Below are 26,406 nucleotides of genomic sequence, written 5' to 3'. Positions count from 1 at the left end.
GGCTTGGCAGAGCTAGGTCTTGGTCCAGTGGCAAGGATTACCCGAGGCGACTGGAGACCTGTTCTGCTGCATGGACCTAGTGCGCACACATATCGCAGTGTGGGCTGGCCCGTGCAGCCCCTAGGCCCCTGGCCCCAAACTCACGCCTCCCCTGGGCCCCGATCACGTCCCTCTACAATCTCTTGCTGCTCCTTCGCCCCGACCTCGCCGCTCCTGCTGTATCTGCCCACGCTTTTCTATAACACCTTTCACGACCACTGGACGTCCCAAGGTTATTTACAGCCACTTTTTGAAGTGTAGTCGATCTTGTAATGTAGGAAACGTGGCAGCCAATTTGCACACAGTAAGCTCCCACAGTGACACGTTAACAGCAATGTGATAATGGCCAGATAATCTGTTTTTATTATGCTGATGGAGGGATAAAAATTGTGCAGGACACCGGGGAGAACTCCCCTGCTCTTCTTCGAAATAGTGCCGTGGGATCTTTTATGTCCACCTGAGAGAGCAGATGGGGCCTAGGTTTAACATCTCATCCAAAAGAGGGCACCTCTGACAGTGCAGCACTCCCTCAGCACTGCACTGGGAGTGTCAGCCTAGATTTATGTGCTCAAGTCCCTGGAGTGCAACTTGATCCCACAACCTTCTGACACAGAGGCGAGTGTGCTACCCACTGAACCACAGCTGACATCTCTTTAACTGTGTTGCCAAGTCTGGATGGACATATTCCTGGAGGTTTCATCACATGACCTCCTGCCTCCAACCGCCCACCCCACGCTCCCACCAATGGTCGGCCGACAAGCCCATCTTCGCGACCCACGCTATTTGAAAAGCGAACGTACTCTTCATTACCCAATTGGATGACGCTTGACTGTCAGTCAAGCAACCTTTCTATCCCCTCGCCAATATTTTTAGAACTAATAACTGTTCAAAGAAAATCTCACAATTTTTTTCAAGGCTGTTATGATTTTTCTCCTGGGTTGCTGGCAGCAGTGTGCAGGAGATTATTCTTGCATTCCTGGAGTCCTGTGGCTCAGTGGGCAGCATGCTCACCTGTGAGTCAGAAGGTTGTGGGTTCAAGTCCCACTCCAGGAACATGAGCAGCACAAAAAAATCGAGGCTGACACTCTAGTGAGTGCTGAGAGAGTTCTGCACTGTTAGAGGTGATGCTTTTCAAATGAGCTGTTAAATCGAGGCCCTGTCTGCTCTCTCTTAAGTGGACATAAAAGATCCCATGGCACTAACTTGAAGAAGAGCAGGGGAGTGATCCCCGGTGTGCTGGCTAATATTTATTCCTCAATCAACATAACAAACACAGATTATCTGGTCATTATCACATTGCTGTTTGAAGACCAGGCCCTCAAAACTGCCACCAAGCTTATAGTCTACAAGGCTGTAATAATACCTGCCCTCCTGTATGGCTCTGATAATGACCAGATAATCTGTGTTTGTTATGTTGATTGAGGGATTAAATATTAGCCAGCACACCGGGGATCACTCCCCTGCTCTTCTTCGAATTAGTGCCATGGGATCTTTTCCGTCCACTTGAGAGAGAGCAGACGGTGCCTCGATTTAACAGCTCATTTGAAAAACATCACCTCTGACAGTGCAGAACTCTCTCAGCACTGCACTAGAGGGAGTTAGATATGGCCCTTATGGCTAAGGGGATCAAGGGGTATGGAGAGAAAGCAGGAAAGGGGTACTGAGGGAATGATCAGCCATGATCTTATTGAATGGCGGTGCAGGTTCGAAGGGCCGAATATCTTACTCCTGCACCTATTTTCTATGTTTCTATGCTCAGAGACATGGACTATGTACAGTAGATACCTCAAGTCGCTGGAAAAATATCACCAACGATGTCTCCGCAAGATCCTACAAATCCCCTGGGAGAACAGACGCACAAACATTAGCGTCCTCGTCCAGGCCAACATCCCCAGCATTGAAGCACTGACCACACTCGATCAGCTCCGCTGGGCAGGCCACTTAGTTCACATTGCCAGACATGAGACTCCCAAAGCAAGTGCTCTACTCGGAGCTCCTTCATGGCAAACGAGCCAAAGGTGGGCAGCGGAAACGTTACAAGGACACCCTCAGAGCCTCCCTGATAAAGTGCGACATCCCCATTGACACCTGGGAATCCCTGGCCCAAGACCGCCCTAAGTGGAGGAAGTGCATCCGGGAGGGCGCTGAGCACCTCAAGTCTCATCGCCGAGAGCATTGAAATCAAGTGCAGGTAGCGGAAAGCGCGTGCGGCAAACCAGTCCCACCCACCCCTTCCCTCAACAACTATCTGTCCCACCTATGACAAAATCTGTGGCTCTCATATTGGACTGTTCAGCCACCTAAGAACTCACTTCAGGAGTGGAAGCAAGTCTTCCTCGATTCCGAGGGACTGCCTATGATGATGATGATGGTTTGTGGGAGCTTGCTTGTGGGGAAATTGGCTGCAGCATTTCCCACATTACAACAGTGACTACACCCCAAAAGTATTTCATTGGCTGTAAATCGCTTTGGGATGTCTGGTGGTCATGAAAGGCACTATAAAAATCCAAGTCGTTCTTTCTTGCAGATAGCAAAGTAGTTGAGATAATCTAGTCACCGTACCTTCTTACTTATACAACTTGCAGCTGTCATCGACTATTACTCTGTTCAGATTGGGTTCTGGCCTGACGTTCTTTCCGACTACAGGCAGCTAGAAGTGGTTCAAGTGGCAGTTGTAGGTCGATCTCAGTAAAGCAGGGACTGAACAACCAGCATTACAGTGTCTGTGACTTCACAACTATGTTAAAAAGACAGTAAGAAACCATTGCTGGCAGATTTTCTAAAAGGGCTTTACATTGGTATTAATTTTAAAATTCTCATCCTTGTTTTCAAATCCCTCCATGGCCTCGCCCCTCCCCATCTCTGTAATCTCCTCCAGCCCCACATCCCCCCGAGATCTCTGTGCTCCTCCGATTCTGGCCTCTTAGCCATCCCCTATCTTAATCGCTCCACCATTGGTGGCCATGCTTTCAGCTGCCTGGGCCCTCAGCTCTGGAACTCCCTCCCTAAACCTCTCTGCCTCTCTCTCCTCCTTTAAGATGCTCATTAAATCCTACCTGTTGGACCAAGCATTTGGCCATCTGTCCTAATATGTGGTTCGGTTTCAAGTGTTGTCCGATAACGCCCCTGTGAAGCGCTTTGGGATATTTAACTGCATTAAAGGTGCTATATAAATGCAAGTTGTTGTTTTGATATGAGTGGATTCGGACACCCTCCATTTTCCATTCACCGGGAGTCTGACGATTGCTAAACAAATTCAACAGCACATCTACACAGAATGGAGTCGTGTTTTAGGTTCAGTCCAAGAGACAGATACAGTAATTCTCTATTCCGAGGATATATAATATCAGTGCTGCTACGAGAATTTCACACAGCTCTCTGCCATAAGTGAACGCAAATCCCCTTCAAATTAAAAGCTGTAGCCCTGCAGTGTTCTGCTACCACAGGGACCTTGTGGCCTTTCGGGCTCATATATTCCGAGATCAGTAGTGCCCCCTGCATTTTATTTCGCTCTGAGCCATTCTGGTATTATCAACTCATCACAACTGAGCCAGGGCTCAAATTCCCAATTAACGAGTTAGATTTATTTACAGATATTAAACAAGTAGGATACATAGAGAACACAGCACGATCTTATAGGTAATGACAGCAATAAAAGGCTCAACCTTTCAAAACTATAGGCAGCTCCTGACAGCAGTGAATGTAGCGGGTCTGCTTACTGACAGTGTATAACACACTGCAACAATCACTTTCGGTTCCCTTCCACCCAAGGAGCATCCTTGTTTCCCAGCCTTTCGTACTTCAATTCCTCTCTGTCTGTCCCTCAGGTCAGGGGCTTATATATTCTTTTTGCCCTTAGAGTGCCTGAATTGCTGGGTGAATTTCGGGTAGGCATGAAATAATGCATATTGGTGTTATGGGCTCGATTTCATGATTGGAACAGGTACAGAAAATAATCAAAAAGGCTAATGGGATGCTGGCCTATATATCTAGAGGACTAGAATATAAGGGGGTAGAAGTTATGCTGCAGCTGTACAAAGCCCTGGTTAGACCACACCTGGAGCACTATGAGCAGTTCTGGGCACCACACTGTAGGAAGAATATAGTGGCCTTGGAGGGAGTGCAGCGTAGGTTTACCAGAATGATACCCAGTCTTCAAGGCTAAAGTTACGAGGAGAGATTGCACAAATTAGGGTTGTATTCCCTGGAATTTAGAAGGTTAAGGAGTGATCTGATCGAAGTTTTCAAGCTGTTAAAGGGAACTGATGGGGTAGATGGAGAGAAACTATTTCTGCTGGTTGGGGATTTTAGGACTAGGGGGATTAAGGGATATGGGCCAAAGGCAGATATATGGAGTTAGGTCGCAGATCAGCCATGATCTCATTGAATGGTGGAACACGCTCGAGGGGCTGAATGACCTATTCTTTCTATGTTCCTATTGCTCCTCTGATAGATCCATTTCCAGGTATAAAATTCTGACTGGGTTGGATAGACTGGATGCGGGGAGGATGTTTCCCCGGGCTGGGAAGTCTAGAACAAGGGGTCACAGTCTCAGGATTCGGGGTAGGAAATTTAGGACTGAGATGAGGAGAAATTTTTTCACTCAGCGGGTGTTGAACCTGTGGAATTCTCCACCACAGAAGGCTGTGGAGGCCGAGTCACTGAATATATTTAAGAGGGAGATAGATAGATTTCTAGAAACAAAAGGCATCAAGGGGTATGGGGAAAAAGCGGGAATGTGGTGTTGAGATAGAGGCTCAGCCATGATCATATTGAATGGCGGTGCAGACTCGAAGGGCCGAATGGCCTACTACTGCTCCTATTTTCGATGTTGAATGACCCACAGTCGGGTGTTGGTCACATCTCCCCCATGAAGTTTTCCTGGCTCGGTTAACACATTCATGTTTGGAGGCTGAAGACAGGGATCAGCTTCTGGAGCAAAATACTTGGGAACCGGGCTCACATTTTAGAACTTCCACGGCCTAGGCTCTACATTTATAGAGAGCACAATAAATTAATTTATGTTTATACACAAAGCTAGGTCTGTCTCTATCACAGTTAACATACTATGGATTTTGTTACATAAATAAAAACAGGCAGTGGTGAAAACGCATGGCAGGCTCTTCAACATCTACAAAGAGAAAAGGCAGGTGAATGTTTCCCATGGGGAATTTTAGTTCTGATGAAGGTGTATGGATATCATTGGCTCCGACAGAGTTGCAGAACGGCCAAATGGCTATTTTAGCATACATGAGGCCAGACAGTGAGCGTTGGCAGGCTATTCAGTGATTGGGGAGGGGGGGGTGTAGGGTTGCGGGGGGTGTAGGGATGGGGGTGGGTGTGGGGTTGGGGGGGTGTGGTGATGGGAGGGGGGATGTGGTGATTGGGAGGGGGTGGGGATGGGGGGTGTGTGTGGGGATGGGGATGGGGGGGTGTGGGGATGGGGGGGTGTGTGGGGATGGGGGGGCGTGTGGGGGTGGGGTGGGGGTGGGGATGGGAGGGTGTGGGGATGAGGGGTTTGGAGATGGGGGAGGTGTAGGGATGGGGGGGTGTAGGGATGGGGGTGTGTGGGGATGGGGGGGCGTGTGGGGGTGGGGGTGGGGATGGGGGTGTGTGGGGATGGGAGGGTGTGGGGATGAGGGGTTTGGAGATGGGGGAGGGTTGGATGGGGGGGGGTGGGGATATGGCAGGGTGGGGGGGTGGGTGGAGAGGCGTATCACAACTCAGTCTAATTCTATTCCTCACCCACCATCCACCGCATCAACTTAAAAGAGAGAAAGTCCTGTATTGCTTATTGCACCTTTCACAACTTCAAGGTGTTCAAACCATTGAAGTACTTTTCAAATGTAGTCACTGTTGTAACGTAGGAAACACAGCAGCCAATTTGCGCACAGCAAGCTCCCACAAACAGCAATGTGATAACAAGCAAATAATCTCTTTTAGTGATGTTGATTAAGGGATAAATATTGGCCAGGACATTTGGGAGGGGAGAACGCCCCTGCTCTTCTTCGAATGCTGCCGTGGGATCTTTTAAGTCTACCTGGGCGGGCAGACGGTGCCTCGATTTAACATCTCATCCGAAAGATAGGATCAGCTATTTCGGCAGAGACTAGAGATTGATCTTGTGACCTCCCAGGTTTGTTTGACTCTGAACCACAACAGGGCTTCCGGATAGTTGTTTAATGCAATCCTCATTTGAAGAACTATATCATTCACAGTTGTATCAGAAAATCTTCTAAATTTAAGTGACAGCACGTGTACTAAATTATCGTGTCAGTGTTTATTCACCAGGGCTGTGATATGTTTTCTGAATTTGCTGTGATTTGAATTTCTTTGTTTTTTGACTTTTTTCAGATTTATTTCCCCCCCCCACCCGGAAAGCAGAGAGTTGAAAGCTATCTGTGACCATGGAGGATTGGGACGTTCCACAGTTCAAGAAGGAAGTGGATAGTCTGAAATATCAGCTGGCCTACAAGAGGGAGATGTCTTCGAAAACAATCCCAGAGTAAGCTTCAAATTCGGTTTTAATGTTGTGATTAAGATGACGGAACACTCTTTCTTTGTGTCTAATGCTGGGATCAGCTCCTTTCAGCGAGACAGCTCACCTCCAGCCTTAAGGTTTTCACAGAACCATAGAAATAGAAATTTAAAGCTATTTAAAATTACAAAGGGGTTTGGTAGGTTAGGCATGGAGATGATGTTTCCCCTTGGAGGAGAGTCCAAAACTAGGGGTCATAAATGTAAGATAGTCACTAATAAATGCAATAAGCAATTCTGGAGAAACTTCTTTCGCCAGAGAGTGGTGAGACTCTGGAACTCGTTACCACAGGGAGTGGTTGAGGCGAAGAGCATAGATGCATTTATGGGGAAGCTACATGAGGGAGAGAGGAATAGAAGGATTTGTTGATAGGTTTGGATGAAGTAAAGTGGGAGGAGGCTCATGTGGAGCATAAACACCGGCATCAACCTGAATGGCCTGTTTCTGTGCTGTACAATCTATGCAACCCGTTTTACACTGTCATACAAAATCGAAATTACCCCCCATTAAGATTTATCATTAGTCCGTCTATTCCCATATCCAATTCGTTTATGTTTACGGAGAATGAGAGGAACACTGATCTCTGAGACACACCACAAGTTTCTTGCTAATTCAAGAACCATCTATTCTACATTCTGCCAGCACTTTACCCTTAATACTGTGCTCTTAATCTTCACAAGTTGCTAATATGGCACTTTTCGAAATTCCAAATGTACTAAATCCGCTTCCTCCCTTTCATTGTGCACTTGGTAATTTTCTCAAAGCATTTAATGAAATCAAATCAATGATTTGCCCTTTACAAATCCTTGTTGACTGTCTCTGCTTAGCTCATACTTTTCCAAGTGCTGACTAATGTCATCCGTTATAATATTTATCAGTTTTGCACTACTGAAGTGAGGCTAACTACTGTATAATTACCTGGCTTATCCCTTTCGCTTTTTTGGAACAGGGTTGTATCATCCATCAACCTCCAGTCCTTTTGTATAATTTCAATTTCCAAAGAATTTTTGAAAATAATTTTTAATTCTGAGGAGATTACATGAACTAGGCTTGGAATGCAGAAGTTTAAGGGGTGATTTGATTGAGGTTTTTAGGATTTTGAAAGGAATTGATAGGGAAGATAGAACAAAACATTTTCCCGCTGGACAAGGGGACATAACCTTAAAATCAGAGCAAGACCATTCAGGAGAGATGTTTGGAGACACGTTTTCATGCAAAGGGTGGTAGAAGAATGGAACTCTCCCACAAAAAGCTCAATTAATCATTTTAAATCTGAGGTCGATAGATTTTTGCTGACCAAGGGTATTAAGGGATATGGAGCCAAAGCGGGTAAATGGAGTCAGGGTACAGATCAGACATGATCTGGCTGAATGGCGGAAGAGGCTCGAGGGGCTGAATAGCCCACTCCTGTTCATATGTTCCTAGCATTATTGTTAGTGTCTCTGCTATTTCATCAAAAACCTCCCTCAGTAATCTGGGCATGGTAATTTATCAACTTTAAGCCCAATTAACCTTTTTATTACAGTTAAACATTTTTTTAATATCAATTAGTCCTACTTCCATACCCCCTCTGTCACTCCCCTAGTCCTCGTTTCACCATCCTCTAAATATAGAGGCACAAACTGAAATATCGTTGCCATTTCTTAGTTTCCTACCAGGTGTCTACCTTGTTAGGAAAGAATCTGCATTTATATAGTGCCTTTCATGTCCTCAGGATGTCCCAAAACCCTTCATAGACGAGTAATTCCTTTATTTTCAACTGTAAGATTTCTTTCTTCATTCTTTAATGGCTCCATCCATTTTGTAGTCAGAACTTGAAGATGCATAAATGCACCCTGTGCTAAAATGGGAGAAAACAACTTACGAGGACTCCAGGGGATATCTCCTATGCCCCATCCCCTCAATAAAAATCCTATCAAAATATGTACTTCCCTTCAGTATAAGACTGCAATACAATGTGGGTTAAGAGCTGAAGAAACGGAACGGTGTTTTTTTTGAGTAAGTGATCCTGAGGGGAGTGACTGTTTTAACTTGTAAAGTCCTGGAGTGGGACTTGAACTTGTGACCTTCTGACTCAGAAATTAGAGTGTTATCACTGAGCCAGGCTGACATGTTGGCTCCACCCTGTAAGAAGAGTAGTTCTTACATAGAATTATAGAAACTTACAGCACAGAAGAAGGCCATTTCGGCCCATCGTGTCTGTGCCGGCCAACCAAGAGCTATCCAGCCTAATCCCACTTTCCAGCACTTGGTCCGTAGCCCTGTAGGTTACGGCACTTTAAGTGTACATCCAGGTACTTTTTAAATATGGTGTGAGTTTCTGTCTCTATCACCCTTTCAGGCAGTGAGTTCCAGATCCCCACCACCCTCTGGGTGAAAACATTTCCTCTCAAATCCCCTCGAAACCTTCTACCAATTACTTTAAATCTATGCCCCCTGGTTGTTGACCCCTCTGCTAAGGGAAATAGGTCCTTCCTATACAGTCTATCTCGGCCCCTCATAAATTTATACACCTCAATCAAGTCTCCTTTCAGCCTCCTCTCTTTTAAGAAAAACAACTCCTGCCTATCCAAAGGAAGCAACATGACACGGTTGTAACGCTCTGCCAATGTGCTGGTCAACAGAGTGGGAGGAGGCAGGGTGATGTCTCCTGTGCTGTGTGCTAAGTTCCTGATCGGGACTGTCCTGCATTGATTGGAAGAAGACCACTTTCCACAAAGAAGGAGGGACAATTGGAAGTCTAGACTCTCCAACCCATTCTCGTATCTGTTGGTTGAAGAGCATAGCCCAGCGGAAGGTTGCTTGTTACTATCTTAGCTTCAGAATTAAGCATTACATAGGGCGGAAACAGTAGGAGAGAAAATTACATTCAGCAAATAGCTCATCTCATATACATGGGTAGTCTGGGCTCTGGAGCATTGGTGTGATGTGTAGCCGTTCATCTGGTGTGTCATTTTAAGACTACTGCTTAGAAACTCCCTGTGTGGAAGCATCTAACTGGATCATTAGGTTAATCAGTTTTAATTATTGGGTTAGGGTGTATAGATTGTGAGGTGTGAGCAAATCTTTAGCACCAGGAGGAAAAAAAGCAAGCCTTTTCATTTAAAAAAAAATATTTTTTGCTGATTTGGTGTGAAATTCCTTTCCAAGTCTCACATCATCACGACTTGGAACATATATCGCCCGTTCCTTCATCGTTTCTGATCAGAATCCTGTAACTCCCTCCCTAGCAGCACTGTGAGTCTGTAGCGGTTCAGAAGGCTGCTCACCACCACCTTCTCGAGGGCAACTAGGGATGGGCAATAAATGCCGGCCTTGTGTTGAGCGGGGAAAGGTGCTGTGATCCTGGATTGCTGGCCTTGCTAATGACACCCACATCCTAAGCCCACAGGCCGGCACGGTCTGGTTGGGCCCAATATTTCCGTGCTGTATATTCTACATTCTATCTAAGAATGAATAAAACAGCATGATGGATACTCCCAAAAATTGGAAATAAATATAGGTGTTGAATGTGTTGAATGGAATGTTGAATGGAATAAGACTGATTTCTGTGACCACAGAATGGCACTTTTAGGCTTAACACAAATTCAGAAATCAAATTGCATCTAAAAATATTTTTGCAGCATTCAATATTTAAAACAGGATATTTAAAGAACATTTAAAAAATCTGTCAGTTATCAGTACATGCTCACCTTCCTTCAGAGTCAAAATATCCAATAAAATAGTTTTGGATTCTATGGCTGCACACATATAGATCCAATTAAATAAATGCATTTTTCATAACACACTGCCAGATTAAATTGCCCCAGGCTATCCTCATTCCCCATTATTAGTAATGTTTATATATCTGATTCCCAGCACAGGGTGATATGGCAGCCACGAGTGTGACAAGGATAGTTAATTCTTACATCACTGGTTTACCTCTGATTCAGTGGGCAGGGTCTCAGTAGGTTGAACCTCCCTTATCCAGAACTCCCTTATCCGGAACCACCCCTCGTCCAGAACCACTCCTAGCCACCGGGTGGCGCATGCGCAGAACTCCGACATGAACAAATTGAAGTCCTTCCTCGCTGCCGACTGCCGCAATTGCTGGCCTGACCCCGCGATCCACCGCCTCCCCACCCCTCACCCTGCCCATGATCCCTCTGCCGCACTCCCAGCCCCAAGCCAGCCAGCCCCGCTATCCTGTTGCTCAGTACCTGTACCATCCAATTTAACGTGACCATCCCTCATCCGGAAAAATCCCTCATCCAGAATAGGCCAGGTCCTGGGGGTTCCCAATAAGGGAGGTTCAACCTGTATAAGGTCAGGAGAGAAAAATGTAATTGTGCTGTGTACATTAATGCAGCAGGAAGTCTTTTATTCAGACATTCTGTTCTCTCAATTTGCCTGCCACCTTTCATGAAGGAACGGACCTTTAAAAAATGTATTCATTCACGGGATGTGGGCATCGCTGGCAAGGCCAGCATTTATTGCCTAGCCCCAATTGCCCTTAAGAAGGTGGTGGTGAGCCATCTTTTTTACCTGCTGCAGTCCATCGTAGCAGGCCATTTTAGAGGGCAGTTAAGAGTCAACCACATTGCTGTGGGTCTGGAGTCACATATAGCCCAGACCGGGGTAAGGACGGCAGGTTTCCTTCCCTGGAGGACGTTAGTGAACCAGATGGATTTTTACAACAATCTGGTAATTTCATGGTCACCATTACTGATACTAACTTTTTATTCCAGATTTACTTAACTGTATTTAATTTCCCCGGCTGCCATGGTGGGAGTTCAGGCCTCTGGATTACTAGTCCAGTAACATAACCACTTTGCTACCGTACTTCCATTCTGCAGACATTAATAGCTCTCCACTACCTCAACCAAATGGTCATTCTTTATGAGTGAATCCAGACAACAAGTGTCAATAGGGATATTTAACCGAGACGGAGATCCTAACTGTGCCTAGTCATATCCTCCTCTCGACATCCACCAATGTGCACTGTGTAGAATGGGGTCAGGCAGAGGTCACTGGGCAACAGTCAAGAACCAGGGGTTCAGATTAAGGGGTTGGTCATTTAGGACTGAGATGAGGAGAAATTTCTTCACTCAGAGGATGGTGAATCTTTGGCATTCTCTACCCCAGAGAGCTGTGGAGGCTCAGTCGTTGAGTATATTCAAGACAGAGATCGATAGATTTTTGGACATTAAGGGAATGAAGGGATATGGGGATAGTGCAGGAAAGTGGAGTTGAGGTAGCAGATCAGTCATGATCTTATTGAATGGTGGAACAAGTTCAAGGGACCAAATGGCCTACTCCTGCTCCTGTTTCTTATGTTCTTAAGCTAGATTGAGAACCTGGGTTTATTGCATCTAGTCCGGTGCACTGCGGCAAATTGCAGTGTCTCTGCTCCCAACCTGGCCGAGGTGAGCTAACTCAGCACAGGGCAGTGTTTGAACTGTGGTCCTTCTTGGTACGTATAGTTCATTCACACCCGGGGGCAGAGCATTTAACCAGGGAGCCAATCAAAGGGACACGTTTAGGAAAATCAGTCGTCACTCTGTATACAAAATTCTACCAGCAATAGGTCAATAGAACAGTGCATGAGATTTATCTAAGTAACAAAAAATGGTCTCACCCGTCAGTGTGTGGGCTCCTCAAATAATTTTTGGAGGGAATGGTACAAGTTAAAGAAAGATTTGCATTTACACAACGCCTCTCACAATGCCAGGAGGTCTCGAACGCTTTACAACCAATGAAATACCTTTTGAAGTGCAGATGCTGTTGCAATAAGATGATGTGCTGTGGAATGGTACTTCAGCATTGAGGTTGTACGCTACTCTGATGTGATTGGCAGCAACATATCCTGTAATAACGAAGAACCATCATAGATGCTCCACTGGTCTAGTTTTGTTGCTCTGGCACTCCTTGCAGGTGGGAGTAAAACTGAACCACCCAGATGCCTGGTGTGTTTTCTGACAACAGGAGCTGCCTATGCAAGGCCTCTTCATTCAAGTTTCATCTATTATCACTAGTTAAACACATACAAATGAAAACTCTTGGTTTTGTTTAAAGTTGGAAGACATGATAATGGATTGTTTCAGCACCAGCTACGGATTGTGTAGCAACTCCAGTCAAAATAATTCAACAAAGCCCATCGGAATAAGAGGCAGAATGAACACAAAGTTCTAATAAATATATTGCTTAATAGTCAGTTTTTGCATCCATTAGGTGTATTTTCCTTCCCTTGTAAGGGAACATAGGAGCAGGAGTCGACCATTCCGCCCTCGAGCCTGCTCCGTCATTCAGTTAGACCATGGTTGATCTGTATCTTAACTCCATTTACCCAGTTTAGTCCATATCCCTTGATACCCTGACCCAACACAAATCTGTCGATCTTGGTCTTCAAAGCTCCAATTGAACCAGCATCCATTCTCCCCTATCCCAACTTATTTTTGGATAGCAGAGGAGGAACAGGAGGCTGTAATCCTTCCCCTCACTGGCACACAGCTTTTTTAAAATTCATTCACAAAATGTGGGCGTAGCTGGCAAGGCCAGCATTTATTGCCCATCCCTAATTGCCCTCGAGAAGGTGGTGGGGAGCCACCGCCTTCAACCGCTGCAGTCCGTGTGGTGAAGGTACTCCCGCCGTGCTGTTAGGGAGGGAGTTCCAGGATTCTGACCCAGCGACGATGAAGGAACGGCCGATATATTTTCAAGCCAGGATGGTGTGTGACTTGGAGGGGAATGTGGAGGTGATGGTGTTCCCATGCGCCTGCTGCCCTTGTCCTTCTAGGTGATCGAGGGCACGGGTTTGGGAGCAAAGGGAGGGAATGGAAGGTGAACCAGATGTGACATAAGGTCTCTCCACAAATATTAGATAACTTGCTACTTTGCATAGTTCTTCTGCTAAGCAGCCTCCCTGAAGGGCAAACGTACCCTGTATTGTATATATGGCTTTGAATATAGGCCCTAAAATTATGCTTGGATAATGGCTTTGAACGATTACCATCTGAAATTCCTGCTCGCTACTCTTTCAGCTGAGGCGTTAACCCGAAACAGTTAAAAATAAAACTCGTTCACTCTGCGCCCCAACTGCTATCAATCGCAACTATTCTGAGATTCACCCAGAAAGTAGTTTTAATGAGAAGTGCTGACATATTGGCTAGAATTAACAGCGCAGAGCAGAACCTTCGGCCCAACTGGGCAATGGCAGTGTTTATGCTCCACACCAACCTCACATCCCAGCCAATGTAGCATGTCGGAGAACCCTGCTGCTGTTAAAATAATATGGTTGGGGGAAACCGAAGAAGGAATATAATAAGCTTTTGCATGAGATGGAACAATTTAGTTGCCACACTCCACCTGCTGACTGGAGCCCTGGGGGGTTGAATTTCCGTGGTGGTTTTCCCGATTGCTAGAACCAAGAGCCGTACTGGTGCAATCTCCCCCTTCTTGATCCAAACATTCTCTCCATTCACTTTGTTTCTCCTGCCGCTCGATTGTGTGCGGCCTGGAGCTGCAGGGTACCGTCCATCTATCTCGGGCCTGGTGCCTGCAGTAGTACATCTGCTGTGCCCTGCTCTCCTTCCTTCACTTGGTGTCCCTGTCGCTAACAAAGACCTGTCGGAAACCGTCAATCTGTGGTTCCCGCTGCTCCAAGTGAACAATTCCGGCTCCGTGTTTTTGGGCGCAGCTAGCCTCAGCTGCGATTGGAACAGCGGAGGCCAGTCGGTTGGATGGTCAAGTGCCCCGGATACTGTGCGCACCTCTTTGCTCAGCTGCATTCATGTCATACAAGTTTGCGTCGATAAAAAAGAAAAAGACTTGCTTTTATACAGCGCCTTTCACAACGTTGGGGACATCCCAAAGTGCTTTACAGCCAATGAAGTACTTTTGAAATGTAGTCGGTGTTATAATGTAGGAAACGCGGCAGCCAATTTGCGCACAGCAATCTCCCACAAACCATCATCATCATAGGCAGTCCCTCGAAATCGAGGAAGACTTGATTCCATTCTAAAAGTGAGTTCTCAGGTGACTGAACAGTCCAATATGGGAATTACAGTCTCTGTCACCGGTGGGAAAGACAGCCGTTGAGGGAAAGGGTGGGTGAGTCTGGTTTGCCGCACGCTCCTTCCGCTGCCTGCGCTTGTTTTCTGCATGCTCTCGGCGACGAGACTCGAGGAGCTCAGCACCCTCCCAGATGCTCTTTCTCCTTGGGGTGGTCTTGATAATCACCAAATAATCTGTTTTTTTTTTACTGGTGTTGGTTAAGAAATACAGTCCAGGACACCAGGGATAACTCCCCTGCTCTTCTAGGAATAGTGTCGTCGGATCTTTTATTTCCACCTGAGAGCAGACGGCGCCTCGGGTTAACACCTCAGCTGAAAGACAGCCCCTCCAACAGTACAGCACTCTCTCAGCACTGCACTTGCTCTTGTGCTCGAGTCTGTGAGCTGAGACTTGAACCCACGACCTTCTCACTCAAAGGCGAGTGTCACCCACCGAACCGTGGCTCAAGGTGAATTTATTTGTAGCCTAAAATTGATCCTTTTCCTGCCGCAGGGACACTGCTCCCAGTGTCAGGCCGACAGTGTCATGGCCTCCAGCTGGAAAGGCAAGACCAGTCCAGTGTCCTCACTTCTCTTCAATTTATTTTGTCTTAAATCAGGTCCTTATTAAATAATTGGTTTGTCCTGGTCAGCTGGAGTGACAGTATGAGCTCACTGAGCCACTGCACAATGTGCTGTCTGATACCGGGACCAGGTGGGTGGGAGATTACAGCTGCAATCCACATAGCCCACTCGCATATATTCCGCTCTTACATGGTATTAGGACAGTCACTACTTAACATGGCAATTAAATGTGCATATTATCTGCAAGTTTCTTTTTCTATTTGTTCATGGATTAATTGCAATATTCACTATTTTGCAACCATTAATGGCAAGTGAAAGCATTTAGCTCCGTTAAATGCAAATGTTAAAAGATTTAACCCTGTCCATGCAGAGCATGGCCAGACTGCCGGTTTGGGATGCTGCATTTGGCCTTGGTTACAACAACAACAACTTGTGTTTATATAGTGCCTTTAACGTTGTAAAACATCCCATGTTGCTTCACAGCAATGTTATAAACAAAACAGATAAATTTGACACCGAGCCACATAAGAAATTCTGGCAGGTGAGCAAAAGGTTGGTCAAAGAGGTAGGTTTTAAGGAGCAACTTAAAAGGAGGAAAGAGAGGTGGAGGGGTTTAGGCAGGGAGTTCCAGAGCTTGGGGCCCAGGTAGCTGAAGGCATGGCCACCGTTGGTTGAGCAGTTATAATCAGGGATGTTCAAGAGGGCAGAATTTGAGGAGTGCAGAAATCTCGTGGGATTGTGAGGTTGAAAGAGATTAGAGAGATAGGGAGGGGTGAGTCCATGGAGGGATTTGTAAACTAGGATGAGAATTTTGAAATCGAGGCGTTGCATAACCGGGAGCCAATGTAGGTCAGCGAGCACAGGGGTGAGCGGGACTTGGTGCGAGTTAGGACACGGGCTGCCGATTTTACAGAAGAGAAAATCTACCAGCATTCCCACCCGTGATCGCTATCTGTCACGCACACACATGGGTGTCGGGTGCCAGGTGAGGTCTGGGCTGTGATGCTCTCATTGGCGAGGCTTACGCGTGACAGATGCCACTTGGACAAAGTCATGGCAACCACCTGGTAGAGTACCCATGAAAGTGGACACCAGCCAAGAGCCAAGGCCTTCAAGGAGGGCGGGCGGGGGGGGAAGAAACTGGCGAGAAAAAAGTAACTGGGCTCACAGTACCAGCTGTGGCTCAGTGGGTAGCACTCTCGCCTCTGAGTCAGAAGGTTGTGGGCTCAAGTCCCATTTCAGCGACTTGAGCACAAAAATCTAGGCTGACACACTGGTGCAGTGCTGAGGGAGTGCTGCATTGTCGGAGGTGCTGTCTTTCGGATGAGACGTTAAACCGAGGCCTCGTCTGCTCTCTCTTGAATGTAAAAGATACCATGGCACTATTTCACTGAGGAGCAGGGGCGTTCTCCCCAGTGTCCTGGCTAATATTTATCCCTCAATCACAGATTATCTGGTCATTATCACTTCAATGCTGTGGGATCTTGTGTGCAAATTGACTGCTGCGTTTCCTACATTACAGCAGTGACGACACTTCAAAAGGACTTCATTGGCTGTACAGACTTTGGGGCATCCTGAGGTTGTGAAAGGCGCTATATAAATGCAAGTTATTTCTTTCACTGTTGATACAGAATAAGTAGGGCATTATTATAAATAAGGGAATATATAGCCAAAGATCATGGATTAAAGTGGACATGAACAATCCTGCAATCTGTGGTGTGTATTGGAGATGTTTAGTTAGCAACACATTCAAAGAAAAAAGCTACTAGAAAGCCTGGGGCGGCACGCTAGTAATTGCCTGTGACACGCTGCAGGGGAGAACACGGCTCCTGCAGGGGAACCATCAAGCACTGTGCTATTGATGAGATGGATGGCTGCACAGTGCAGACTGCACACTCCCTCCTGAATGAAGGGAGTGGGAGCCCTGAGGGTTAGATATCCACTGTTTCAGGGGATATCCTACATGCATCATTATACATGGGCTGATGGTTCCACTGCAAAAAAGGAGGCGGAAATCTTTCCCCCCCTTTAGCGGCAACATTCAAAATGTCTTTTCCATTAAAATCAATACAGAATGAAGCCAAGGGGAGCTTCAGGTTACTGGTAGGTTGAAATCATGTGCAGGAGTGGGGAACAGCAGCAAGAAACTGGGTAGATTCTTCTCTTCTTCTTAGGTGGTCCCTCGTATCGAGGACGACCTGCTTCCACATCAAAAAGGGATGAGTTTACAGGTGTTTCAATGAAAGACCTGATATTCCAGGTCCCGAACTGCATGTTGAAGAATGGAAGATGTCTGTGCGTGGATTTTTTAACGTGTGGTGGCCGTTGCACACCAGCCACACACGGGCTTGACAGAGCTAGGTCTTGGTCCAGTGGCAAGGATTACCCAAGACGACTGGAGACCAGCTCTGCTGCACGGACCCAGTGCGCACACATATCGCAGTGTGGGCTGGCCCGTGCTGCCCCTGGGCCCTCGCCTCAGAATGCTGGCTTCTCGCTGCTTCGACAAACCTGCAATATTCGATATACTTACCCCCGAGGATCACGTTACGTGACTTAATAATATTCGGCGACAGAATCCAGGTGCAAGATTGCCATCCAATCGACTGAGATTTGCCTGCATTTGAAGGAATACATTATAATCATGGAAAGGCTGTTTCCCCCTCTCCACCTTCATTTTGGAACATGCCGCTTCATGTGAACTTTGGTTCCGCAGTTGGTGACGGTCCCCAATGTCTTTCTCAAATAAGCTCAGTCCGTGATGTATTCAATCATAGGGAAGCATCAAAGCTGAACCCAATCCTGTCCTCACCAGTCACCCACACACACACACACACACACACACACACGTGTACTTGTCGACAGGGGATTAGTAATCAGGAATGCAAACCCAATCTTGATTTCCCCGTCTGTGGGCCAGGAGTTCTGAAGCCAATTGTAGCCCCCACCTCCAATCCCGACTGAGAAGGAAGAACTCAGTGCAGATTGAGGATAAACCTGGGGCCTTCCTGATCTATGTGTCTCAGTTCCACATTGGGTAATGCATTGAGCCATCACACTTTATCCTGGGTGGGTGGATGGATGGATGTGTCTACTGCTGAAGTAGGTCCAATCACCTCGTTCTGTCAATAGAATTATCCTTAAACTGTACCTGCATGCCTGGGATAAGCTCATGCAATAAACTGGGGTCTCAGGAGTGACATAGGGAAATGCTTAACACCTACTCAGGTGCAGTGATCCTATCAGCCTGAAGAGGAAAAGTCAGGCAAAGATATTTAACTAAAGAAATAAAGGACGGTATCCAATTAAAAACAACGGCATACAAAGTGGCCAAAACTAGTGGGAGGACAGAAGACTGGGAAGCTTTTAAAAGCCAGCAAAGAACGACTAAGAAAAATGATTAAGAAAGGGAAGATAAGACTATGAAAGTAAACTAGCACAAAATATAAAAACAGATAGCAAGAGTATCTATAGGTATGCTAAAGTAAATGTTGGTCCCTTAGAGGACGAGACCGGGGAATTAGTAATGGGGAACATGGAGATGGCAGAAACTCTGAACAAATATTTAGTATCAGTCTTTACCGTAGAGGACACTCAAAATATTCTGACAGTGGATAGTCAAGGGGCGGGGGAGGAACTTAACACAATCACAATCACTAAGGAGGTGGTACTCAGTAAGATAATGGGACTAAAGGCAGATAAATCCCCTGGACCTGATGGCTTGCATCCTAGGGTCTTAAAAGTAGCAGCAGCAGGGATTGTGGATGCATTGGTTGTAATTTACCAAAATTCCCTGGATTCTGGGGAGGTCCCAGCAGATTGGAAAACTGCAAATGTAACACCCCTATTTAAAAAAGGAGGCAGACAAAAAGCAGGAAAGTATAGACCAGTTAGCCTAACATCTGTAGTTGGGAAAATGTTGGAGTCCATTATTAAAGAAACAGTAGCAGGACATTTGGAAAAGCAAAATTCGGTCAGGCAGAGTCAGCATGGATTTATGAAGGAAACGTCATGTTTGACAAATTTGCTGGAGTTCTTTGAGGATGTAACGAACAGGGTGAATAAAGGGGAACCAGTGGATGTGGTGTATTTGGACTTCCAGAAGGCATTAGTCAAGGTGCCACATAAAAGGTTACTGCACAAGATAAAAGTTCACGGGGTTGGGGATAATATATTAGCATGGATAGAGGATTGGCTAACTAACAGAGAACAGAGAGTTGGGATAAATGGTTCATCCTCTGGTTGGCAAACAGTAACTAGTGAGATGCCGCAGGGATCAGTACTGGGACCCCAACTATTTACAATCTATATTAACGACTTGGAAGAAGGGACCGAGTGTAACGTAGCCAAGTTTGCTGACAAAAGGAAAAGCAATGTGTGAGGAGGACACAAACAATCTGCAAAAGGACATAGACAGGCTAAGTGAGTGGGCAAAAATTTGGCAGATGGAGTATAATGTCGGAAAGTGTGAGGTCATGCACTTTGGCAGAAAAAAAATCAAAGAGCAAGTTATTTTTTAAATGGAGAAAAATTGCAAAGTGCCGCAGTACATGAAACACAAAAGGATAGTATGCAGGTACAGCAAGTGATCAGGAAGGCCAATGGTATCTTGGCCTTTATTGCAAAGGGGATGGAGTATAAAAACATTGAGGTCTTGCTACAGCTATATAAGGTATTGGTGAGACCACACCTGGAATACTGTGTGTAGCTTTGGTTTCCATATTTACGAAAGGATATACTTGCTTTGGAGGTAGTTCAGAGAAGGTTCACTCGGTTGATTCCAGGGATGAGAGGGTTGATTTATGAGGAAAGGTCGAGTAGGTTGGACTTCTACTCATTGGAATTCAGAAGAATGAGAGGTGATCTTATCGAAACATGTAAGATTATGAGGGGGCTTGACAAGGTGGATGCAGAGAGGATGTTTCCATTGATAGGGGAGACTAGAACTAGAGGGCATGATCTTAGAATAAGGGGCCACCCATTTAAAACTGAGATGAGGAGAAATTTCTTCTCTCAGAGGGTTGTAGATCTGTGGAATTCGCTGCCTCAGAGAGCTGTGGAAGCTGGGATATTGAATAAAGTTAAGACAGAAATAGACAGTTTCTTAAACGATAAAGGGTTATGGGGAGCGGGCGGGGAAGTGGTGCTGAGTCCATGGTCAGATCAGCCATGATCTTATTGAATGGCGGCGCAGGCTCGAGGGGTCGTATGGCCTACTCCTGCTCCTATTTCTTATGTTCTTATTTTGCTGCACCCCCTCGAGGTTGGTTTGATCACGACAGCGTCAGAGACCTGGAACAACAACAACTTGTATTTATATAGCACCTTTAACATAGTGAAATGTCCCAAGGCGCTTTCACAGGAGTATTATGAAACAAAAAAATTGACAATTTGACACGCCAATCGGTTGCTGTCTTGTGCATTAGAAACATAGAAACATAGAAAATAGGTGCAGGAGCAGGCCATTCAGCCCTTCTAGCCTGCACCGCCATTCAATGAGTTCATGGCTGAACATGAAACTTCAGTACTCCATTCCTGCTTTCTCGCCATAACCCTTGATCCCCCGAGTAGTAAGGACTTCATCTAACTCCCTTTTGAATATATTTAGTGAATTGGCCTCAACTACTTTCTGTGGTAGAGAATTCCACAGGTTCACCACTCTCTGGGTGAAGAAGTTTCTCCTCATCTCGGTCCTAAATGGCTTACTCCTTATCCTCAGACTGTGACCCCTGGTTCTGGACTTCCCCAACATTGGGAACATTCTTCCTGCATCTAACCTGTCTAAACCCGTCAGAATTTTAAACGTTTCTATGAGGTCCCCTCTCATTCTTCTGAACTCCAGTGAATACAAGCCCAGTTGATCCAGTCTTTCTAGATAGGTCAGTCCCGCCATCCCGGGAATCAGTCTGGTGAATCTTCGCTGCACTCCCTCAATAGCAAGAATGTCCTTCCTCAAGTTAGGAGACCAAAACTGTACACAATACTCCAGGTGTGGCCTCACCAAGGCCCTGTACAACTGTAGCAACACCTCCCTGCCCCTGTATTCAAATCCCCTCGCTATGAAGGCCAACATGCCATTTGCTTTCTTAACCGCCTGCTGTACCTGCATGCTAACCTTCAATGACTGATGTACCATGACACCCAGGTCTCGTTGCACCTTCCCTTTTCCTAATCTGTCACCATTCAGATAATAGTCTGTCTCACATTTATCCACATTATACTTCATCTGCCATGCATTTGCCCACTCACCTAACCTATCCAAGTCACTCTGCAGTCTTATAGCATCCTCCTCGCAGCTCACACTGCCACCCAACTTAGTGTCATCCGCAAATTTGGAGATACTGCATTTAATCCCCTCGTCTAAATCATTAATGTACAGTGTAAACAGCTGGGGCCCCAGCACAGAACCTTGCGGCACCCCACTAGTCACTGCCTGCCATTCCGAAAAGTACCCGTTTACTCCTACTCTTTGCTTCCTGTCTGACAACCAGTTCTCAATCCACGTCAGCACACTACCCCCAATCCCATGTGCTTTAACTTTGCACATTAATCTCCTGTGTGGGACCTTGTCGAAAGCCTTCTGAAAGTCCAAATATACCACATCAACTGGTTCTCCTTTGTCCACTTTACTGGAAACATCCTCAAAAAATTCCAGAAGATTTGTCAAGCATGATTTCCCTTTCACAAATCCATGCTGACTTGGACCTATCATGTCACCATTTTCCAGATGCATTGCTATGACATCCTTAATAATTGATTCCATCATTTTACCCACTACTGAGGTCAGGCTGACCGGTCTATAATTCCCTGTTTTCTCTCTTCCCTCCTTTTTTAAAAAGTGGGGTTACATTGGCTACCCTCCACTCCATAGGAACTGATCCAGAGTCAATGGAATGTTGGAAAATGACTGTCAATGCATCCGCTATTTCCAAGGCCACCTCCTTAAGTACTCTGGGATGCAGTCCATCAGGCCCTGGGGATTTATCGGCCTTCAATCCCATCAATTTCCCCAACACAATTTCCCGACTAATAAAGATTTCCTTCAGTTCCCCCTCCTTACTAGACCCTCTGACCCCTTTTATATCCGGAAGGTTGTTTGTATCCTCCTTAGTGAATACCGAACCAAAGTACTTGTTCAATTGGTCTGCCATTTCTTTGTTCCCCGTTATGACTTCCCCTGATTCTGACTGCAGGGAACCTACGTTTGTCTTTACTAACCTTTTTCTCTTTACATACCGATAGAAACTTTTGCAATCCACCTTAATGTTCCCTGCAAGCTTCTTCTCGTACTCCATTTTCCCTGCCCTAATCAAACCCTTTGTCCTCCTTTGCTGAGTTCTAAATTTCTCCCAGTCCCCAGGTTCGCTGCTATTTCTGACCAATTTGTATGCCACTTCCTTGGCTTTAATACTTTCCCTGATTTCCCTTGATAGCCACGGTTGAGCCACCTTCCCTTTTTTATTTTTACGCCAGACAGGAATGTACAATTGTTGTAGTTCATCCATGCGGTCTCTAAATGTCTGCCATTGCCCATCCACAGTCAACCCCTTTAGTATAATTCGCCAATCTATCCTAGCCAATTCACTCCTCATACCTTCAAAGTTACCCTTCTTTAAGTTCTGGACCATGGTCTCTGAATTAACTGTTTCATTCTCCATCCTAATGTAGAATTCCACCATATTATGGTCACTCTTCCCCAAGGGGCCTCGCACAATGAGATTGCTAATTAATCCCCTCTCATTACACAACACCCAGTCTAAGATGGCCTCCCCCCTAGTTGGTTCCTCAACATATTGGTCTAGAAAACCATCCCTTATGCACTCCAGGAAATCTTCCTCCACCGTATTGCTTCCAGTTTGGCTAGCCCAATCTATGTGCATATTAAAGTCACCCATTATAACTGCTACACCTTTATTGCATGCACCCCTAATTTCCTGTTTGATGCCCTCCCCAACATCCCTATTACTGTTTGGAGGTCTGTACACAACTCCCACTAACGTTTTTTGCCCTTTGGTGTTCTGCAGCTCTACCCATATAGATTCCACATCATCCAAGCTAATGTCTTTCCTAACTATTGCATTAATCTCCTCTTTAACCAACAATGCTACCCCACCTCCTTTTCCTTTTATCCTATCCTTCCTGAATGTTGAATACCCCTGAATGTTGAGTTCCCAGCCCTGATCATCCTGGAGCCACGTCTCCGTAATCCCAATCACATCATATTTATTAACATCTATTTGCACAATTAATTCATCCACCTTATTGCGGATACTCCTTGCATTAAGACACAAAGCCTTCAGGCTTGTTTTTTTAACACCCTTTGTCCTTTTAGAATTTTGCTGTACAGTGGCCCTTTTTGTTCTTTGCCTTGGGTTTCTCCGCCCTCCACTTTTCCTCATCTCCTTTCTGTCTTTTGCTTTTGCCTCCTTTTTGTTTCCCTCTGTCTCCCTGCATTGGTTCCCATCCCCCTGCCATATTAGTTTAAATCCTCCCCAACAGCACTAGCAAACACTCCCCTAGGACATTGGTTCCGGTCCTGCCCAGGTGCAGACTGTCCGGTTTGTACTGGTCCCACCTCCCCCAGAACCGGTCCCAATGCCCCAGGAATTTGAATCCCTCCCTGCTGCACCACTGCTCAAGCCACGTATTCATCTGCGCTATCCTGCGATTCCTACTCTGACTATCACGTGGCACTGGTAGCAATCCCGAGATTACTACTTTTGAGGTCCTACTTTTTAATTTAGCTCCTAGCTCCTTAAATTCGTTTCGTAGGACCTCATCCCTTTTTTTTACCTATGTCGTTGGTACCAATGTGCACCACGACAACTGGCTGTTCTCCCTCCCATTTCAGAATGTCCTGCACCCGCTCCGAGACATCCTTGACCCTTGCACCAGGGAGGCAACATACTATGTTTTGGCACAGGGAGACCAGGTGAAGGGTCTTTGAAGAAAACAAACCTTACAAAGGGAGGTCTTGCCCTAAATAGAAAATAAAAAGGGGAGGGGGGAGGAATGAGCTGAGGCAATCTGTTAGGAAAAAGACGTTATTGCGTAACCAATTCCATGACGCGACAAAACCCAAGAGAAAGTTTTCTTTTTGAAGAGGTTGGTACAGCATCATCACCATAGGCTGTCCCTCGGGATCGAGGAAGACTTGCTTCCACTCTAAGAATGAGTCCTTAGATGGCTGAACAGACCAATACGGGAACCACAGTCCCTGTCACAGGTGGGACAGATAGTCGTTGAGGGAAAGGGTGGATGGGGAATCTGGTTTGCCGCACGCTCTTTCCGCTGCCTGCGCTTGATTTCTGCATGCTCTCAGTGAGGAGACTCGAGGTGCTCAGCGCCCTCCCGGATGCACTTCCTCCACTTAAGGCGGTCCTTTGGCCAGGGACTCCCACAACAACCAGAGAGTTTTTTTTCCCCCCAGAGCAAGCGATTGTCGGAAGAGTTTACCCAGGTGATGAAGCTCTTTAACCAGGGCTTTCAGCAAAATGTATGAGAAAGGATCTTTTCTATTTAAAAAAAAAATGAATATTAAAGTCAAGCCCAGAATAAACTCAAGTTGAAGTAGATTGTATTAATCAATTGTTGTTTTACGTGTCCAACTACTAACCATCTCTCCTTTCTATTCCACCCCGACATGAAGCTTTGTGAAGTGGATAGAAGAGGGAGTGCCAAATGACCCGTTCCTGAACCCAGAACTAATGAAGAGCAACCCCTGGGTAGAGAAGGGCAAATGTGCTATACTTTGACAATTTCCAAACTGCTCTCTGTGTAAAGCAATTTATTTGTAAAGAAAGGGACTCTCGAGGAGAACTTTGTTGGCGCAGTCTTTTAAATTCTTAAACATATGCATTACATTTTTTGTACATTTTATGGTAATTCTACGCAAAAATCATTGTACGAGTGATCAACCAACTTCTTTGTACAACTAGAGAAGGGCAATGTAAGAGGAAGATGACAAATAAAGCAATAATTAATAATGGCAAGGCTTCATTCCGTGTCTGACCAAGCTGCAATCCCACGTTGTCTGAAACAAAAACCACTGAAGCAATGTTCCCAACAGAGCTCACATCCAAACCAGTTGTTCAGGCTCACCAATGGGCATCTCGATAGTGCAGATCTATAATTGGCATCGGGCAAGTCAGTCCAGTTCATGCAGATGGCAGCTTGCAGTAAACGCTCATTGGTGGGGGGGGGGGGGAAGGAGATAAGGGTCACTTCAGGAAGAGTAAAGGATGACACTGGCAAGAAATAGCATGCCCCCTCTTTTTGTGCGGAAACAATAACTAGATTCCAAGCCCCCTTATAGTCCAACTCAGCCAGCAATGCTGGAATTAACTAGCCTCTTGAGCACAGTCACACTCAAAGGGTTTGCGTTGGCACAGCTGGTGCTCAAGCCTCACTGCCACTTAATGTGTGAAGAGTTCCGACAGTTTGTGGTGCAACAATTTGGCTGAAGCAAGTCTCCCGCCAGAAATGCCAAGGGAAAGGCCAGCCTCATTTGCCCATCTTCGGCCCCGAGTGACAGTTCCGTTCGGTGCAAGAGCATGTAAAAGCTGCCTCCTGCTCTTCAAACAGCCGCTACTCCTTCCCCCAACAACCTGCTGCATTCTCAGAGCAGGTCCTTTATGTAAACATTGCGTCGGACAGCGTTTGAAACCCCTTCGTTGAATCGGAACCAAACATCACTCCTTCCAACCGCCTTTCCAATAAGTTTCTCAGCTGATTCCTTCACAGGCTCAGCGCTTGCAGTCGCTGAGGGGGAGAGAAAGACAGAGAGATTAATCAATAGACTGGGAAACGTTTATACAATGCTTGTCCCTTAAGCACAGAGCTGACCGTTTTATCTTTGTTCCAGATTTGTTCAGGTTTGGCACAGGAGTATAGATTAAGTTGGAATATATTGAAACCTCTTCCCCCCACCCCCCCTCTCAGCACCTCACCTTCCCTGGCCAAAAGGAACTGGCAGCAGGCCTTTGTATTCTCAGCTTCTGTCATTCCCTAATTGGCTGCTGGCAGTTTATAAAAGGAAGATATACATTTATATAGCGCCTTTCACTACCGCAGGACTGCCCAAAGTGTGAAGCGTAGTCACAGTTGTAATGTCAGAAATATTATGAGAATAGCCAGGGATTGTGTGCTCACTGGTTTTCGTTCCGAGGTTGGACAGTGTCCAATCTCTTCATCGACTCCCCATCCTCACTGCAT

General features: G+C 45.9%; 2 protein-coding genes across 4 annotated transcripts in view; one reads left to right on the top strand and one right to left on the bottom strand.

Annotated features, from left to right (window-relative positions):
• The first annotated feature begins 6,443 nt into the window (after positions 1 to 6,443).
• LOC139281206 (guanine nucleotide-binding protein G(I)/G(S)/G(O) subunit gamma-13-like) lies at positions 6,444 to 25,180 on the top strand. The gene is made up of 2 exons (XM_070901256.1): positions 6,444 to 6,544; positions 24,842 to 25,180. Exons 1-2 carry the CDS (start codon positions 6,447 to 6,449, stop codon positions 24,945 to 24,947), a joined length of 204 nt encoding a protein of 67 aa, XP_070757357.1. The 5' UTR covers positions 6,444 to 6,446; the 3' UTR covers positions 24,948 to 25,180.
• The window catches only part of chtf18 (CTF18, chromosome transmission fidelity factor 18 homolog (S. cerevisiae)), a 140,067-nt gene continuing 138,673 nt past the window's right edge, over positions 25,013 to 26,406 (bottom strand). For 2 of the 3 annotated variants that reach the window (XM_070901253.1, XM_070901254.1), the window contains exon 22: positions 25,013 to 25,953. In XM_070901253.1, coding sequence (XP_070757354.1) covers positions 25,811 to 25,953 — 143 coding nt within the window. In that variant the 3' untranslated portion in view covers positions 25,013 to 25,810. The remainder of the gene's footprint in view (positions 25,954 to 26,406) is intronic. The other variant, XM_070901255.1, reaches the window with a different exon arrangement.

This window comes from Pristiophorus japonicus, chromosome 15 (assembly GCF_044704955.1).
Source record: "Pristiophorus japonicus isolate sPriJap1 chromosome 15, sPriJap1.hap1, whole genome shotgun sequence".
Taxonomy (NCBI): Eukaryota; Metazoa; Chordata; class Chondrichthyes; family Pristiophoridae; genus Pristiophorus; species Pristiophorus japonicus.
This window is presented reverse-complemented; position numbering and strand designations above follow the sequence as displayed.

Coding starts and splice junctions, on each gene's coding strand:
- LOC139281206 (XM_070901256.1), top strand. CDS start 6,447: ATGGAGGATTGGGACGTTCCACAGTTCAAGAAGGAAGTGGATAGTCTG. Junction 6,545..24,841: donor TCTTCGAAAACAATCCCAGA/GTAAGCTTCAAA, acceptor CCCGACATGAAG/CTTTGTGAAGTGGATAGAAG.